The sequence below is a fragment of the Megalobrama amblycephala genome, linkage group LG4 (assembly GCF_018812025.1).
Source record: "Megalobrama amblycephala isolate DHTTF-2021 linkage group LG4, ASM1881202v1, whole genome shotgun sequence".
Classification (NCBI taxonomy): Eukaryota; Metazoa; Chordata; class Actinopteri; order Cypriniformes; family Xenocyprididae; genus Megalobrama; species Megalobrama amblycephala.
The window spans coordinates 50,806,076-50,826,206 of NC_063047.1; the positions used below are offsets into that span (position 1 = coordinate 50,806,076).

The 20,131-nt window shown below is 38.2% G+C and overlaps 1 protein-coding gene across 6 annotated transcripts in view; it reads left to right on the top strand.

The window, feature by feature from the left end:
• Positions 1-5,714, top strand: part of LOC125267842 (mediator of RNA polymerase II transcription subunit 13-like) — a 45,820-nt gene extending 40,106 nt beyond the window's left edge. For all 6 annotated transcript variants that reach the window (XM_048189858.1, XM_048189859.1, XM_048189855.1 and 3 more), the window contains exons 28-31: positions 199-356; positions 434-595; positions 2,958-3,055; positions 4,410-5,714. In XM_048189858.1, the coding sequence (XP_048045815.1) occupies positions 199-356; positions 434-595; positions 2,958-3,055; positions 4,410-4,542 (551 nt within the window). In that variant the 3' untranslated portion in view covers positions 4,543-5,714. The remainder of the gene's footprint in view (positions 1-198; positions 357-433; positions 596-2,957; positions 3,056-4,409) is intronic.
• Positions 5,715-20,131: the final 14,417 nt, after the last annotated feature.

Genomic DNA, 20,131 nt, shown 5'->3' on the forward strand with positions numbered 1-20,131 from the left:
ATGAATAGGGTCAAGAGACTCCTACAAATATAAAGCACCATCACTCCCACATATCAAATCGAATTTAATCAGATTTATTACCCAAGAAAGCCTGAACACACAAGCAATATGTCACCAAGGCACAGCGCACATTTACACATACATTGAGATTTTCTCTATATTACATACCGTTTAATGTGTCTGTCTGTCCGTGTGTAGATGACATGTTCGGTTTGCCCTTCCCCGATGAGCTGGAGAGTGACATCGGCCACGATGACATGATGCTGCTCACAGGAACGCTGCACCCGTCACCCAGCGTGTCCCCCGTCCCGTCCCCAGGGTCCCCCAGCACCGGCTCTCACTTCCATCACACACGGGTGAGTCCCAAATGCACGCTCTGCTCCTCCACGTCGCTCCGGGCTTGTGTGAAACTGTGTGTTTGATGTGTTTGCAGAGTCAGAGTGAGCGTCTGCTGTCCCGGGACGCTCCAGAGGAGCTGAAACAGCAGCCGCTGGCTCTGGGATACTACGTGTCCACGGCTCCGGCTGACGGGCTGCCGCACTGGTTCTGGGCCTCCTGCCCGCAAGCGCAGCATCAGTGTCCGCTCTTCCTTAAGGTACCGGCTGCCTGTCAACTGACAGCATGTCTGTCACTCACTATCAACAACATGTTCTGTAATGTCAGATGTTTGCAAATCTAGCAAGAAAAGGATGGATGTGAACTGATTTTCAGCTGTAGTTATTTTGCCTTTCTCACACATGTGGGGTTTAAAGGGGACCTATAATGCCCCTTTCACAAGATGTAATATAAGTCTCTGGTGTCTCCAGAATGTGTCTGTGAAGTTTCAGCTCAAAATACCCCACAGATCATTTATTATAGCTTGTCAAATTTGCCCCCTATTTGGCTGTTTTTGTGTGTGTCCATTTAAAGGTGCTAAAGAGGATCTTTTCGTCGACTGAGAAACCAAAGACTGTTACTGAGTTTTTGAAATGAGCACATGCGTAAGAATTTCGAGGGAACGCCTCCCAAAACTCGTGCACGAGTATTGGAACACAAGTGTTTACCACCGGCATTCGCTGTATCGTGTTAGTGAATTCATTATGTCGGACTCACCGCAGGTAACTCATAATCTGCAGTTGTTACTCCTGTCTCCTGACAAAAACATTGCATGCGGCGCCTGTGGAGTGTGGAAAGTTACTAGATCGCGCAGCCGCGCTCGTCTCTCACAAGGAACGTCACGGCAGTGATTGACAAGCCAGAGGGCCAAACGATTGGCTGATGTTTTTAAGGCCCTACCTCGTGCACGGATGATGTATATTAATATTATTCCTTTCAGTGCACCTAATAAATAGTCTTTTATCAGTTAGTACAGACAGTTTCAAGTAATATTGCAAAAATGTATAAAACAAAACATCCTCTTTAGCACCTTTAACTGCAAATGAGCTGCTGCTCCCGGCCCCCTTTCCAGAAGAGGGCGGAGCTTTAACATCTCACGCTTGAGTTGATCAAGCATCAACAAAGCTGGAGAATCTCACGCAGCCAAAATGATGATTGTCAGTAACAGTGTACCGCCTTAAAAGCATCGCTCAGACAGATGATCTGGTGTCCGGCGTAAAATAACGGCATGACAACAACACTCTACTACAACAACTCTTCCTCTTCTCTAAAGCAGCCCAACATGGCCCCGCCCCCTTTATTGTGTGTTCCCGGGGGCGGGGTTTATGGCGTTTGTGATGTCACTAACCCGGGCAGAAGCTTGTTGTAGTCCCTACCAGCCGTTTGTTGTAGTCCTTAAAAAGCGAATTTTGTAAAAGAAAATATCTCCCTTTGCTTTGAACTTTGAGCGTTGTAACTTTGCAGATGTTGTTTATGCTCAAACGGCAACATTACACACTAACTAAAGTTAAATAAGTGAAATCATAATCAAGGACTCATTTATGTAAGGAATAATCCACGGCTAGCTGTGCTTTAAATGATTTTAATGCATGATGTGGAGGCAAAGAAACACCTGACGCGAAGTGGGGTGCATTCAAATGGATTAATGCACAGCTAGCCATGGATTATACCATTTATACCATGGTCATTTACCAGCTTCGGCAAGTTAAAGCTGTAATTGACCAGAAGGGTTAAAATGACAGTTATTTTTGTCAGTTATGGCTCACTAGATCTAGTATTCTGCCCACCTTAAATCAGACACAGAAGGGGCTTTCGCACTGGAGGAACCTTTTCATAGTTCCTAGAACTATTAGCTGAAGTACCCAGATTTTGGCGTGTTTGCACCGCAGGAACGAGGAACGATTTTAGTTCTAGGAACTCCTTTTGGGGGAACTAAATTAGCTCCTGCTTTTGAGCAAGGTCTAAACCAGCAAGTATATGACGTAAGAATACGTTGAAGAACACTGGCATCCGGCATTTTTAAAAAGCTGTGTAAACATATTTACTTCACAAACATGGAAAACAGCGATAACGGCATTTACTGTTGTCTGCAGGGTTGTGTACTTTTCTCCACCTCGATGATATATGTAATACTGAAAGTTGTCATAGGAGATTTCGTCTCATAGCCCCACTTTTGCTCTTTCAGTCGCGTAAATTATGCATTTACATTCCATCTCCATTATCATGAAACCCACGACACACAACAAACACAGCTCCGATCACGGCATCCTCCATCCACCATTTTTTAGCATTGTTGGCCGCTTCAGAGTTCCTATTCCCGGTGTGAATGCAACGAGGAACATGGCCCGGGGGAGAAATTAGTTCTCGGAACTATCCTAGTGGCTGTTTCCTATAACTGAGTTCCTAGAAATATTCTGTGCGAAAGCCCCTAGAGATAAGGTGAGCCCCTAGAGTGCAAGATGAATGAATGATTTGAATGAATGAATGATTTATAGCATTTATTTGAATTAGAGAAAGATGTGTGTGAATTACCTGCATCTGCTCAGCATCTCTCTGCATCTAAGATGTGTTTGTGTTCGCAGGCGTCTCTGCATCATCACATCTCCATCGCTCAGACAGATGATCTGGTGTCTCTGCGGATTCACCCGCTGGACTCCAAAACCACCTCAGACGTGCTCAGGTCTGTTTACCAGCACAACTACTAACCAGCTAACAGGGAACGCTCTCAGAATGTTCTCTCAATGTTATGAACAAACGTTCTTCCTGTTAATAGAATGTTCAGTAATAATGTTCCCAAAGCGTTAGAACAAAAACATTATTTATACATCGTTCATGGAACATTTTTCTGAAACATTTTATTTAGATGATCTTTTTTTTTTTTTAAGTGTTACTACTTGTTTCAGAACATTCAGAAGTAACGTTCCCATAATGTTTGAAGAATAATAAAATGGAATGTTCCCTTAATGTTCACATTAACCAAGAAAAAACATTTTTAAAACATTAAAAAAAGGGGAAGTTTGTGAGATATGGGGAGGAAGTTTTTGAGCACACTTTTTAAAATTTTACATGTATACATGTTTCTACGGAAGAGGATTAGGGCCAAGAATAAACTCATTAAATTACGAGAAAAAACTCGTTAAATTTCAAGAAAAAAGTCGAGATAAAATGTTGAGAATAAACTCGTTAAATTACGAGAAAAAAGTCATTAAATTACGAGAACAAATTCGTTAAATTATGAGAAAAATGTCTTTAAATTTTGAGAAAAAAGTCGAGATAAAATGTTGAGAATAAAGTCATTAAATTACGAGAAAAAAGTCGTTAAATTATGAGAACAAATTCGTAATTTAATGACTTTTTTTCTCATAATTTAATGTTTATTCTCAACATTTTATCTCGACTTTTTTCCTCGAAATTTAACGACATTTTTCTCATAATTTAATGTTTATTCTCAACATTTTATCTCGACTTTTTTCCTCGAAATTTAACGACATTTTTCTCATAATTTAACTAATTTGTTCTCGTAATTTAACGACTTTTTTCTCGTAATTTAACGACTTTATTCTCAACATTTTATCTCGACTTTTTTCTCAAAATTTAACGAGTTTTTTCTCGTAATTTAACGAGTTTATTCTCAACATTTTATCTCGACTTTTTTCTTGAAATTTAACGAGTTTTTTCTCGAAATTTAACAACTTTAATCTCGAGATGGTTTTATTTTTTTATTATTGCTTGGCCCTAATCCTCTTCCCTATGTTTCGCAAGAAGATGTTGGTTAGTAAAAAATAAGTAAGAAAAAACTTTGAATGTTAAGAGATTATTCAGTAATATTGTTTTCTTAACTTAATGAGAACATTAGTGAAACGTTCTTAGAACATATTTTTATTGGCTGGGTCATCACACTCAAACCCTCCAGAAAGATTCATCAGAGTTTTGCTGGTTAACAGCTCCAAACTAAACTAAAGCACATAAGCCCGCACCAGCGTGGAGGTTCATGCTGGTCTTCACATGTTCAGGTTTGTGCTGTTGTGTTTCAGGTTTGTTCTGGAGCAGTATAACGCTCTGTCCTGGCTCACCTGTGATCCCGCCGCACAAGACCGGCGTTCCTGCCTTCCCGTTCATTTCACCGTCCTCACGCAGATGTACAACGGCATCCTGAAACTCCTGTAGATCTCAGACTGAAGCAGAGCCGCCCACGCACTGATTCTGAGGTTTTTGTGCTTGAGAAAGACAGACACACTTCTGAAACGAAGTGTGAAGATGGAATGTAATTATCAATGTAAAAACAGAGCTCAGCATCATCATTGTGGGTGATTTGATTCATTCGTTCATGTGAGAGACTCTGATCATCTCCTGCACGGTTAATGGAGACGTTAGAACTTAAATATATTACAAACGAATAACGAAATGGCACTTTTATGATCCAACATTGGACTGACAAACTTGATAAGTAACGTCTGACAGTTGTTTAAAATGTTCATAGTGTAAGAGTAACATTTGCAGAGGATTATTTTTATGAAACATTTGAATAAAATCAATCAAGGCCTTTTTTCCAGATTCACAGCCTTGAGATCTTGAGATCAAATTCTGATTTTAAATATAACTAAGAGATGCTAAAAGGCATATTTATATATGAAATGTCTTTCTAATGCCGCTGTGGCGCACATGATGACCGCTGTGCTCGGTTTACATCTGAACAGTTTTCCAGAGGATGACGCATTATAAAACACGTATGAATGACGATGCATTACTTTTTATTTTCTCTTATGAAATGTCTTCAAGCCTTTTCTTATTTAATAACTTAACTAAAAATGCAGCACAAATTATATTTATAATGCATTTTCTGTTAAATAAACTTGAATAGGCAATAGAGTTAAATCAGCATATCTCAGCAAAAAAACTTGCATATGCATTATTTGCTATTTGCTTTTTAAAGATGTCAGATCGGTCCATCGACAGCGACCTGCGTTTGTACTTTCCTGCATGTTTTGTAAATACACTTTTCAGCAGTGTGTTTTGATATTTCTTAAAACTGTACATTTCATGTCAGTTTGTTTTATTTTATTCTACATGACTCCTATGAAGTTTTTTTTTATTGATTTTTTTTTCTGCCTTTTTGAAATATGACCACACATCATTCTTGAATAACATTATATATATATATATATATATATATATATATATATATAACGTTATTCAAGTGCAGCAAATATGACTCTTAATGTACCAATAAAAAGCATTTGTTACACCATCATTTGAAATATCAATCCGATGTAACTCAACAGAGAGATTTGTATCTTTTTCACGTTTTTTTTTTTTAAAGTAAATGACATATGAATGTTCTCCTGCCTGTGTTTTTCTTGTTGACAGTTATTCTAGCACAGTCTTCTTTTAAATGTTCAGGCTCAAAGGTGTAATTCGCCACTGTCAAAATGGGCTTTCAATAAAACTTGGCTGCCAATGCGGTAGAAAGGTGAAACATTTTCTGTTCTACCTGACTCAGGTTCAGTTGTCTTCCCTTTTTCCAAATAGTTAGGACAACTCTAACACCCATAATGCACTGGGCATGTTGCTGTCCGAGGCCACGCCCAGTCTGATAGGGTTGACCAGTCAAATACCGCCTTGATTTAGTAGGAAATACCTGTAGGACCAGCACTTGACCAGCTTAAACCAGCTCAAACCATGCTTCAAAACATACCTAACCAGCATATGCTGTTTTTTTCAACAGGGAGAAGACTTTTGCTGACAAATAAACCTGATTTTCTTGGTATAGGTGACATGGAGAATGAGTAAACATTGTTCATTTACAATCCATATAACTGCCGACATTATACAAAGTGGGTTGAAAATCGGATTGAAAATTTATTAAATTTGTTAAATATCTGCAACACGCCAGACCAAACATGACTAAAGTGTTCAGATTCAGCAAAAATTCACATTATTAGTTTGACTTGGGTTTTCTTTGACATCCCGAATGTTGTATTCTAGCTAAACCTGTCATGTTTTTTTTAAGTAAAGGCATAGAAAGTAATTAACTCTTTTCCCGCCCATGTTTTTTTTTTTTTTTTTTTTTTTGTAAAGTTGCCAGCATTTTTGATCATTTTCACAAAACTTTCATGCCCCCCAGAATATTTTGTTGTGTAAATATCTGAACTTTATCAAAACAAAGACTCTGCTTTACAAAAACATTTTATTCTACTTTCATGCATTCTTTTCTTTTTTTCTTTTTTTTTATCAGCACTTGCATTTGGGTATGTTTCATTTTAAAAAAGCACCATTTTGAACAAAATCAGAGAATTTATTTTTATTTTTTTTCAAAGACTTCAGCATAAGCAATGCTTTTATTGCTTGTTTCTGCTTCTTCATCACCTGTGTTTTGATCTGGAGATTCTGTACGGGAAATAGTTCATATTTAGCTGCTTTTGGCCAGAGGTTCTGAGCAGCTCCGGGTCAAGAAACATGACAATTTTAATTACATTTTGATTGTGTTTGGCTCATTCTCAAAATAAACCTGTCTTGTGACCTTTGAGTCATGGAAAAAGTTTCCATCCATCCATCTTACATAGGCTTGTGGGAATGCTGGAGCAAATCCCAGTGTACCAAATGCTGGGAAACACCCTGAACAGGTAGACAGTCGTTACGGTTTGTACACAATATGAAATATGAGTTGGTTACCCTATATTTTAAGGTAACAGTGTAATTAGACAAAGTACTTAATGATATTAATTAAGAACATGTAGCCTACATATGATAGGGTTCAGGTTATGGTTTGGGTTAGGTTAGTTGATGTTAATAATGCATAATTGTCTGCTGATACTATAGTAAGTACATGCAACTACACCTTAAAATAAAGTGTTACGTTTGAGTTTGACTCTATTGTTGTGCACAAAGATTTGAATGTGCCTGAACTATATTTACAGTTTTTTTTTAATCATTTTCTTTTGTGGTGTTATTCATTAGTGCAAAGTCTAACAATTGACTACAGGAACATCAAAATAATTAATAATATAAATACTTTAAGATGAATGCTTATCCCTTTATTTTTTGGTGTTGGTGTTATAAACGTTAGAAGAAGCAGTAGAAAATTCGGCAAGGCTGTTCAGGTTTAAAGATTCAGATTAGCCTAAAATTATCAATGATGTGTTCTTACTTTCCTCGAAATTTGAACATCATATGGCAAATAAGCCATGCTGTTTTAGAATGGCAAAAATGTTTTCAAAGATGACCGTTTAATCACATGCAATGTAAAGTTGTCATGAAAGGGAAGTTTCTTCCCTGTTCTGCCTTATATCCAAGTGAAACGGCTTCTGGAACAAGAACAAATGTAGGGCGGGGCTTGATTCTGTCAGTGGAGAATTGATTGGATGGCTGTGGTTTGCTATTGGTGGATCTCATGTGAGTGACAGGTTGCCCCGCCCTCGTCATCAGAGAAGAGATGCTGCAAGATGGAGGGGAAGATATTCGGATTCAAGATTATGAGGAACATGAATTTAAAACAATAATGATGTGCACTGATAATTCATTTATAATAAACACTGCAATATAAAAACAAAAAACAAAAAAAAAACAAGAGTTGTAAATTTTGATTTAATGGTGACTGACTTCAGGTTGAACATCGATTTACTCTATTGAAAACAGGGTTAAGTTCAGTTTAGTACCTATAGTTATTGCAATTACTGTAGATGTACATGCAGAACAACTAAGATACAGTGCTAGAATAGACTAAACAACTGTTTACATGATGCTTCTCAGGAGGAGAAATCAAAATGAACTTGTATAAAGAGTGATGCCGTTGAGATCATTACTGTGTAATAGTGGAAATCCGTGTGGAAATGCTGTGCACTTTCTCATTGCTAGAGTTCCTGGTGCAGAGGAATCATAAGCACATCCACAGGAGCATGGCCAGCAGCAGCTGCAGTGTGTGCGGCGGCCGGCGGGTGGCGCTGTTGCACAGGTCTGAGTCGCAGCAGTGGATGCTCACGCCTGGCAGTTCCTGCTGCTGACAGTGGCGTGAAGTGGCGCAGCCGCTGGTAAGGACGATGCCCAGCGCCGCTGCACAGAGAGAGAGAACTGTCAGTCACAGAAAACAGCTGCCACTCACTTCTTATCTTCCCTGCGTCACTGGAGCGCGTGTCTCAAGGCTGATAATTAAACTCATTAATAACGAGGCTCCGGGACTCGAGTGTCACCGTGACCATCATGAAGTCACTGAAGTCAGTGTACATACAGAAAACGTCTCTCCCGTTTGGAATCAAATCTGTTTATTTGCAATGAATGAAACCCCAGCGAACAGGGAACGTTCTCCAGACCATTAACGTTCTGGCAAGGTTCTCTCAACGTTTAGGCCCGGGTATACTTCACCTTTCGCGTCCGGTGATGTAGGACTACGCGTGACTTTCCAATTCCCGCTGGATTTCGTCCTCCATATAAAAGCTTAAAGGGTTAGTTCACCCAAAAATGAAAATTCTGTCATTTATTACTCACCCTCATGTCGTTCCACACCTGCAAGACCTTCGTTAATCTTCGGAACGCAAATTGAGATATTTTTGGTGAAATCCAATGGCTCAGTGAGGCCTGCATAGCCAGCAATGACATTTCCTCTCTCAAGATCCATTAATGTACTAAAAACAAATTTAAATCAGTTCATGTGAGTACAGTGGTTCAATATTAATATTATAAAGCGACGAGAATATTTTGGTGCGCCAAAAACAAAATAACGACTTATTTAGTGATGGCTGAATTCAAAACACTGCTTCATGAAGCTTCGGAGCGTTATGAACCTTCTGTGTCGAATCAGCGGTTCGGAGCGCCAAAGTCACGTGATTTCAGCAGTTTGACACGCTCCGAAGCTTCCTGAAGCAGTGTTTTGAAATCGGCCATCACTATATAAGTCGTTTTTTTTTTTTTTTTTGGCGCACCAAAATATTCTCTTCGCTTTATAATATTAATATTGAACCACTGTACTCACATGAACTGATTTAAATATGTTTTTAGTACATTAATGGATCTTGAGAGAGGAAATGTCATTGCTGGATATGGAGGCCTCACTGAGCCATCGGATTTCAATGAAGATCTTAAGGGTGTAAAACGGCACGAGGGTGAATAATTAATGACAGAATTTTCTTTTCTGGGTGAACTAATCCTTTAATAAAGCCTGAACCTCATCTTCGGAGACATATTGGAGAATCAGTCCATTGGTCGTATTTTTAAACTCTTATTGTTGATTTGAATAGCAAACAACTCATACTGCACGCACAGCAACAGACTTTTAAAAATGGTGGTTGAAATAAAATACTGCATGGCTGCATGACGTCAACCAATCAGCAAGTGTCCCACCCCCGAAAGTTCCTGAACTTTGAAAAAGTATTACCTTGCTAGCAGGGACTTTCGAGGGGGAAATTTTTACCTGGAACTTCATTTAGACCCTGGTTCCTGCGGTGGAAATGCAGCTAAAGTATAATAAACTGTTTTACGTACAACGGTCTGACAAATTGGGCTGCATGCGGACGGGGTGTGCGGACGTCCACGCACCCTTCTGATGCCAAAATTTACGTTATGTGGATGGTGTGCAGACGAGGATGCCCAAAGTATAGCTACTTTGGGCTTTATGAACAAACGTTTTTCCAGTAACGTTAAAGGTGCAATATGTAATAATTTTGCAGTAAAATATCCAAAAACCACTAGGCCAGTGTTATATATTTTGTTCACTTAAGTACTTATAACATCCCAAATGTTTTCAACTATTTGTAAATCGTGAGAAAATTGCAATTTTAACCAAGGCTCCGGGACTTGTGAGGAGTCGCCTGTCAATGGCGTCATACCCGCGTTACCCTCGGTTTCTGGTTTTATTTTGTAGAAACCATGGAAACACCAAAGACGCTTTAAAATATTTACATGTTTTAATAGACAAGGGAACAACTGTTTTGATATATTTATAGACAGAGAACTATTTATTGTTATATAGCTCAACACGTTTAGTCTTATTGTTTAAATCTAATTTTCTTGATTTTAAAGCGACGAGAATATTTTTGGTGCGCCAAAATAACGACTTATTTAGTGATGGCCGATTTCAAAACACTGCTTCAGGAAGCTTTGGAGCATAATGAATCAGCGTGTCGAATCAGCTGTTCGGAGCGCCAAAGTCACATTATTTCAGCAGTTTGACTAAATCATGATTCGATACACTGATTCATAATGCTCCAAAGCTTCATGAAGCAGTGTTTTGAAATCAGCCATCACTAAATAAGTCGTTATTTTGTTTTTTTTGGCGCACCAAAATATTCTCGTCGCTTTATAATATTAATATTGAACCACTGTACTCACATGAACTGATTTAAATATGTTTTAGTACATTAATGGATCTTGAGAGAGGAAATGTCATTGCTGGCTATGGAGGCCTCACTGAGCCATCGGATTTCAACAAAAATATCTTAATTTGTGTTCCGAAGATTAACGAATGTCTTACGGGTGTGGAACGGCATGAGGGTAAGTAATAAATGACAGAATTTTCATTTTTGGGTGAACTAACTCTTTAATGGGAACATTAGCCTGTTTTCGTTAGCTGGGACTATCCCTGATTTAGGCTAAACTATCACGATACTACCAGTTGAAATACTTGTAAATGCAGCTGTGTTTGAATTCCTGCTTTCACACACAGTATGTACTAGATTCATGTGTAATGTTATGATGTTACTGATGTCTCTTGGAGTTTGGAGAAGATTTACTGTCTTTGGTAAAGGTTCTTGAAGGAAATCACTGGACTCGTCTTCAACTGGTACTGCTAATCCAGTGCGGTACAGAGAGAATCAGACCTTTGATAGATATTATAGATATCACACACGTGTTTTCTCTACAAAGGTTCATGGATTATTGAGAGATCAGCAGAACTGCACATCGTCTGACCGGTTAGTCAGATGTGCTGGTTAATTTAGCTTAGTGTATATTTGTGCACATTTTCATTCCAAGTTTTAGTTGTTTTCACACTATTGTTAGTTTTAGTGCACTATAATGTTCAGAGCTGATGGCATCAAACAATCTCACTGTAAAGATGCAAGTTAATTTGGTGCCTTAAATTTTTAAGTTTAATAAAATTGGCTGTAAGTCAGTTTAACTTTTTTTTTTTTTTTTTTAAATCTTGTCTGGTTGAATCCTATAAACTGAAGATGAAATTGGTTGTTATTTTGGATTTGCTTTATTGGTCATATCATTTGTACAGTGAGCAGGACTGTAAACGTGTTACGCAATGCTTCACTGGAATAAACACTTCCTGCTGGGATTAAAGAAACACCGGTGCGGATTCAAACACAGTTCTGCTGTCCTGAGCGTGACGGCTGTCATCAGCAGTCCTCCAGCTCTCTGTTCTCCTGAGCCGGTGAAAAGCAGCGCCGCGTCAGCCATTTGCTTCAGACGGCAGAAGATTGACGTGGACGTCAGCGCGCTTCATGATTGACCAGCTCGGGCTTCTGTGCTGCCAGATCCGTCTCTCTCACCTAATGTTAACCGACTGAGATTGATGTGTTTCTGAACACAGACAAATTCATGGATTCTCTGTGAATCTGAGCACATGATCACCAGCTGCATTTACAAGTATTTCAACTGGTAGTGACAGTTTAGCTTAAAACGGTCAGTCCCATCTAACAAATATAAGTTTTAAAGGTCCCGTTCTTCATGATCCCATGTTTCAAACTTTAGTTAGTGTGTAATGTTGTTGTTAGAGTATAAATAAAATCTGTAAAGTTTTAAAGCTCAAAGTTCAATGCCAAGCGAGATATTTTATTTAACAGAAGTCGCCTACATCGAACGGCCAGTTTGGACTACATCCCTCTACTTCCTTCTTTAATGACGTCACTAAAACAGTTTTTTGACTAACCTCCGCCCACAGGAATACACAAGAGTTGCGTTTGTAGAGTGTGTTTGTCGCCATGTCGTCGAAACGCTGTTATTTTCATCCCGCAGTCCAATCACCGGGTCTGATTCCGGCTCAAATTGATAGGGTAAAATTAAAGACATGTTTACAATAACACTGAGCGCGTGCATCTCCACGTTATGGTAAGAGGCGTGACCTTTCCGGGCAAGGAGCGCTCAGAGCTGTCGAATCACAACACAGGAACCGCTGGCACAATCAGAACTCGTTACGTATTTCTGAAGGAGGGACTTCATAGAACAAGGAAGTCATCAGCCCTTTTTTATGACAGTGGAAACAGCGGTATACAGATAAGTAAATTATGTGAAAAATACTGTGTTTTTTTACACGCGAAACATGAACACATGTTATATTGCACACTATAAACACAATCAAAGCTTCAAAAAACCACGAAAAACGGGACCTTTAAGAGTGTTTCGCTGACGTTTCCATGAAGTTCGCACGCAATTCTGGCAGCACACGTCAGTGTTGGGTGTAACGCATTACTCAACAAATTAATTACTGTCGTTTAATTACTTTTCCCTTGAAAAAGTAAAGTAAGGGATTACTTCTGTAATTTAATTAGTTACTTCTACTTTTTTTTGAGTTGCTTACTTCCCAAAAGTTGAGAGAACTTTTTCAGTTTTGTAAATTCAAATACATTGGACGAATCAATTGGACAATTGGATTTTACTAAAATAAACGATTTTTTTTAATATTCTGGGCTGGTCACTGTAAAAAATGACCTTTTTGGAGTTGTAAATAAAACAAAGATTATTGGATTATGTTTTTATAAGAAAATACTATTTCAGTCTTTCTGCTACAATATTCCACATTTAATTCAACGTTGTAATTATTGGTTAAGTTCACTAGCAATTTCTGTGTGAAAATGGTTTCAAAGTAAATCCAACACCAATATTGTTCAGTGTTGATATGTCATGCAGATGTCAGATATTTATGAGGTTGTTTCCCGTGGAATGTCTGAATGTCCAAAGAATAGCAGAAGATTAAGCTCTGTAATCTTTGCATATGTGGGTCAGTGTCAATTCATCCACATAAATACAGAGGACTGACACACAACGACATGTTGAGAAAGGCCAGAGTTTAGGGTCGTCTACGTGACTCACTGCTCTCCGTCTTGATGCAGAAGCGGTGCTTGAAGCCCTTGTGCGAGTGTGTGCACGTGATGACCTCCGGACGGCTGCAACCCACGTCCACATACTTCTGCCCGTGGAAGACGTTACAGCCGTAACACTGCAGGCCGTCGACTGAGAACACAAGACTCTAATGTCATCTGTACTGTATAGTGCAAGGAAATTTTATCCATTCCTTTCATGACAGACGGCATTAGAAACAATAACATTCAAAGGCAATAAATATGAGAGAGCAAATACACTATAAGGCACAATAGCGAGTAAAAATGATAAGAAAAAACAATTATACACAATACAGTACACTCTTATATATAAAAGGTTCAATGGGGTTCTAGAACTCTAGGTTTGATTGCATAATTTCATGTATAACAGGTTATTTCATTTTTTTGTTTGAGCTGTTTAATTCATAATATTAAACTAATTAACTGAATCTAAATCCATAAAGTGATCCCATTACAGAACCCTTTATGCTTCTATAGAAGCAGTTCATCTGAAACTGATGAGGTAATAAGAACAATACAAAGTAAGAAATGATTATAAAATAAAAATAGTATATTGCAGGTAATGATAAAGTGTAAATAATGATTAGAATTGACTGCAGAAAACATTATATATTAACATGATTTATATATAATATATAAAGAGCCGTTTCTACCCATTATTTTCACTGATTTTTATTGATGCATGCTTGTTGATATGAAATTGATGCTTGCTTTATTTTTATCCGTTTTTCAAGAAAATCTTTTATATAGTAATAAAATGAATTAACAACAAAATGTATACTGTCACGGATTCTCTATTTCTCTTCAAGGAATTTTATTTTGAATATTTTCCATTTCCTGTGTCTCCTCTGTTGTCATGGTTATTGATTTGTTTTCCTCCTTACTGATTATGTGCACCTGTGTCTTGTTTGCTTCTTCCTTTAGCCTTGTGTTTATAGAGCCCGCTGTCTCAGTTGTTTCATTATTGTGTGGTTTTGCATTTCTCCGGTGTTTTTCTGAGTGTTTTATTAAAGTTTCACTGCTATAGATCCTCATCTCCTCTCCTTGTTTGACCAAGTTTACAGAGACTGATTATTGTTTACCATTTTTTTGACTGTATAGTGTTCATAGTTTAAATCATTGACCTTCTAAATCAGCTCTTCTGTGAAACACAGCCATTATCAGTCTATGATGATTATCACAGCCACACATCTGCATACTGCATTTGCTCTGTCTGTTTATACTCCATTTTTGGAATCTATTTAAAGCAGTAAGAGTAAAATCAAACAAGCAACACTTGGGGAAATATATTATTTTAATGTCTGATTCAGATCTGCGCAGGAGCTAAAAATGTAAAGCAGTTGTCTGTGTTTTGGTCCTTGGAGTTTGTTTTCTCTCTCATTCAATCTGTGCATATATATATATATATATATATATATATATATATATACACTCTCACACACACTCTCCTCTTTAGTTCAGACCTTTGTTTGTTCTCGTCACGTATTCACGTATAGTGTGGTTGGTTTCTGTTCTTGTTTTCCTGCCTTTGTTTTTTGAATTGATTTGCTCAACTCTCCTCATTCCTGTGACGTAATCCTCAACAGTTCAACAGCAGGATTAATAGTTTTTATATACATAAGAAATATGCTTGTATGGGTTTGATGAAAGTAAGTGTGTTGAAATGGGTGCAGATGGAGGAAATCAGGACTAGATTACATTATATTTAAAGGTCCCGTTCTTTGTGATCCCATGTTTCAAACTTTAGTTAGTGTGTAATGTTGTTGTTAGAGTATAAATAAATCTGAAAATTTTAAAGTCAAAGTTCAATGCCAAGCGAGATATTTTATTTAACAGAAGTCACCTACATTGAACGGCATTTGGACTAATCCCTCTACTTCCTTCTTTAATGACGTATAAAACAGTTTTTTGATAACCTCCGCCCACAGGAATCCAAGAGTTGCTTTGTAGAGTGTGTTTGTCGCCATGTCGTCGAAACGCTGTTATTTTCATCCCGCAGTCCAATCACCGGGTCTGATTCCGGCTCAAATTGATAGGGTAAAATCAAAGACATGTTTACAATAACACTGAGCGCGTGCATCCACGTTATGGTAAGAGGCTGACTTTCCGGCAAGATGCGCTAAACTGCTGTCGAATCACAACACAGGAACCGCTGGCACAATCAGAACTCGTTACGTATTTCTGAAGGAGGGACTTCATAGAACAAGGAAGTCATCACCCGTTTTTATGACAGTGGAAACAGCGGTAACAGATAAGTAAATTATGTGAAAATACTGTGTTTTTTTTACACGCGAAACATGAACACATGTAATTGCAACATAAACACAATCAAAGCTTCAAAAAACCACGAAAAACGGGACCTTTAAGATCGGTAACTGATGTCATTTTAATTTGAAAGGGCATGGAAATGTATTATGCCTCCACTCAATGGATTAAAAATCTCTTTTCCATTGCTCTGTGAATAAAACTGACCAACAAATAAGATTCACGGTACAAACTCACATTGTAAAACATCAGGAATTATTTATCGTCGTTGTCTTTCTGACATTATTTTCATGCTGTTTAAGTTTACATTATTGATCTGTTACATGTACAAATCCTTGCAACATTTCAGCCAAATAATATAAATGTTAGCTAGACTGTGTTCACACTCTAAAAAATGCTGGGTTAAAAATAACCCAAGTTGGGTTAAATATGGACAAACCCAGCATTTGGGTTAAATGGGTTTAAACTATTGTTTAAAAATTACTGTATTGCTTGTTTAAAATGATCCCAAAATAGGTTGGAAATTAACATTAATAAGTTTAATGAATAATAATTAAATAATAAACATTTATTAAATTGCCTATTAATAAATGTTCACCTTTTGATTATTATTGTTGCCTCTGTGGCTGATTTCAAAACACTGCTTCAGGAAGCTTCGGAGCTTTATGAATCGAATCAGTGGTTTGGAGCAACAAAGTCACATGATTTCAGCGGTTTGACATACAATCCGAATCACTGATTCGACACAAAAGATTCATAACGCTCCGAAGCAGTGTTTTGAAATCGACCATCACTAGATATTGTTCAAAAGCCGTTATTTAGTTTTTTTGGCACACCAAAAATATACTCGTCACTTTATAATATTAAAGTAGAACCACTGTACTCATATGAACTGATATAAATATGTCTTTAGTAGCTTTATGGATCTGACGATGCAGGCCTCACTGAGCCATCGGATTTCATCAAAAATATCTTAATTTGTGTTCCGAAGATGAACGAAGGTCTTATGGGTGTGGAACAACATGAGGGTAAAGTAATTAATGACAGAATTTTCATTTTTGGGTGAATTCAATTTTAGTTGATTTGACAAAAGAAAAAATGTTATGATGACAAATCATGAAAATATTTTTTTTACAGTGCATGAACAAAATGTGTAAGAATCACAAACTTTTGTTGGTCACAGAGCTTGCTTTCAGCAATAAACCAAAAGCCAATGGAAAAATCTTGGGTTTTTGTCGAGGGAACCAGAGTGATGCGAACCTACAAAAACACGCCATTGAGCAGCTCTGGTGTTTGATGTTGTTTGATCATTTCCGTGCAAAACAAACTCTGGAAGGGATTGGTTAAATAGGTTGTTTGATACGGCTGCTTTGTGTACCGCGGTATTTCCTCTTTCAAAGTTTCACATATTAGTGTCAGAGAGTGAAATGTAGTATGTACTTATTAAGGGAGTTATTCATCAGAAGAGCATGTTTTGCTTGAACAACGGCACGTGGAGCAGGAGAATGTCCCGCAGCTCATCAGAGACTGAATGGAGTCGGAGTCGATCCTGAGACACTGCCGCCGCTCGGAATGATAAATAGCCACAGCAAACAGATTATCCCGCCAAATGCTCTTATGAAAATCACTTCAATAACAATCTGCTGAAATGAGTGAGAAGCCCTGAGGAGCCTGTGACGCGCGCATCGCTCTCAGGTGTATGTGTGCATGCGCGCGCCTTTGTGTGTCTCAGATTCATATAAATGATCAAAACTGTGTAATACTGTACTATATGCTACATTTATTTTCTTGACCAAAAGCAGTAACTATCCTTCCGTCTGTCTGTTACATTGTTAGATCTCTATAAATTTGGAAAATGCTGCTTCTATCCGTTTTAAGCACATGTAGTTGTTTTATATAAGCTATTATGTGTGGGAAAACACTAAAAAGCCGTTGCATGCAATTTTTACAATTTCTACCAGATTTAACCTATAAAAAAATCGTTTTGCTGGTATAGGCTATAGCCTATATAATGCATTTAAGTTGAATATTAAATACTATTTTTGAACAGTTAATTTAGATGTTAACTTTTCCAGCGCACACACACATGATTATTTAGCTCTAAATTAGAACATAAAACTAACTAGAACCCAACCTATCCAAAAACAGCTTTTGCATTTTAGAATAAAAAGAAAACATGACTTATGTTCAATCGTTTTTCCAATTGCCTAAAGGTATGTTTGGTCTGATTCAGCTCACTTCTTAAGACACATTTGTCCTCAAACTAAACACACACACACACACGCTCTCACTCACCCTGTGTGGAAAGCAGTGCTGATGCCAAAGTCAGTCCGAGCCCGTACAACAGCAGCGCGTGTAAAGTCATGGATGCAGCACTTCAGTGTCCCGCATCAGATCCAGTGCGACTGAAGGATCCGCGGAGATTCTCACGAGCGCGAGAGCGCGCGCATCCTTGCCTCCTGCAGCTGTCTGTGCGCCTCAGAGACGCGGCTGAAGGTGTAACTGTGAGGAAACCGCGAGTTCCTCCTGCTCTCACTGCTGTGCGCACGCGCGTGCGTGTGTAGCCTATGTGTGTGTGCGCGCGCGGTCCGATCCAGAGCTGATGATGATCACACTAATGTTGGTTGTGTGTGTGTGTGTGTGTGTGTGTGTAAGAGAGAGAGACAGTCATGTTGGCCAGGTCGTGTGTGTTCTTTCTACTTTCGTTTAGCAGAGACATTCTATCTAATCAAGAATTAAAAAGTAAATCCTTTCTTAGAGTCTGTAATGCTGTGGATAAGGCAGCTTTGCCGTAAGCCTCCGCGCTCTCGTCCGACATATGGTCTCCCTCTCTGATATTGAGAGATATATTTACACAACTCATGACATATTTCACCTAGCAGGGCTTTGGCTTCTTTCTAAACGGGTCATTGACTCACATGAGTGAAAATGACACTAAAATAACATTAAATTCACATTAAATTCAGGTAGCTACACTGAAAAAAAGGTAACCTAAACAAGGTAACATCTAAACTGATTTTATTCAAGTCAAAACATTACATAATATCGCTGAATCTACCTACATACATTAATTTTAAAGGGTTAGTTCACCCAAAAATGAAAATATTGTCATTTATTACTCATCCTCGTGCCGTTCCACACCCGTAAGACCTTCGTTAATCTTCAGAACACAAATTAAGATATTTTTGTTGAAATCCGATGGCTCAGTGAAGGCCTGCATAGCCAGCAATGACATTTCCTCTCTCAAGATCCATTAATGTACTAAAAACATATTTAAATCAGTTCATGTGAGTACAGTGGTTCAATATTAATATTATAAAGCGATGAGAATATTTTTGGTGCGAAAAAAACAAAACAAAATAACGACTTATTTAGTGATGGCTGATTTTAAAACACTGCTTCAGGAAGCTTTGGAGCATAATGAATCAGTGTATCGAATCATGATTCGGATCGTGTGTCAAACTGCTGAAATCACATGACTTTGGCGCTCCGAACAGCTGATTCGATACGCTGATTCATTACGCTCTGAAGCTTCCTGAAGCAGTGTTTTGAAATCGGCCATCACTGTATAAGTCGTTGTTTTGTTTTTTGGTGCACCAAAAATATTCTCGTCGCTTTATAATATTAATATTGAACCACTGTACTCACATGAACTGATTTAAATATGTTTTTAGTACATTAATGTATCTTGAGAGAGGAAATGTCATTGCTCCTTATGAAGGCATCACGGAGCCATCGGATTTCAACTAAAATATCTTAATTTGCATTCTGAAGATGAACGAAGGTCTTACGAGTGTGTAACGGCATGAGGGTGAGTAATTAATGACAGAATTTTCATTTTTGGGTGAACTAACCCTTTAAATCACCAAAAATAGCCTACTTGTAATTACCATTCTTTGTAGTGTAAAGAGGGTAAAAAGTTCTTGCTTTAACTGGGAATCGAACCCATGACCTTGGAGTTGCCATGATCGACTGTTTGAGCCCTCCCTCTTCTCTTCTCTGATGACGAGAGCAGGACAACCTGTCACTCACATGAGATCCACCAAAAGCAAACCACAACCATCCAATCAATTGTCCGTGGACAAAATCAAGCCCCGCCCTACATTTGTATTTGTTCCAGAAGCGTTTCACTGGGATATACGGCACAATAGGGAAGAAGAGCTTCATTGAAGCTCACAGTATCATTCAGTGATGGACTGCAGTTAAAGCTGGATGAAAACTCATTTAAGAGGATTCACTACAGCTTCATTCATGTGTTAGGCCTATTTGTTTTTGCTTGTTTTTCTTCTCACTCTGGCCAGTTTAGTTCATATATAGTGGTTTTTGGGCGTCATTGTTTTTACCATGTAGTTCCAATTTGGCATTATTTTTTACTATCCTTCACCCCTAATTGCTAAACCTACCAATTTGAGGGGTTTGGACCAGTTTTTGAGCTC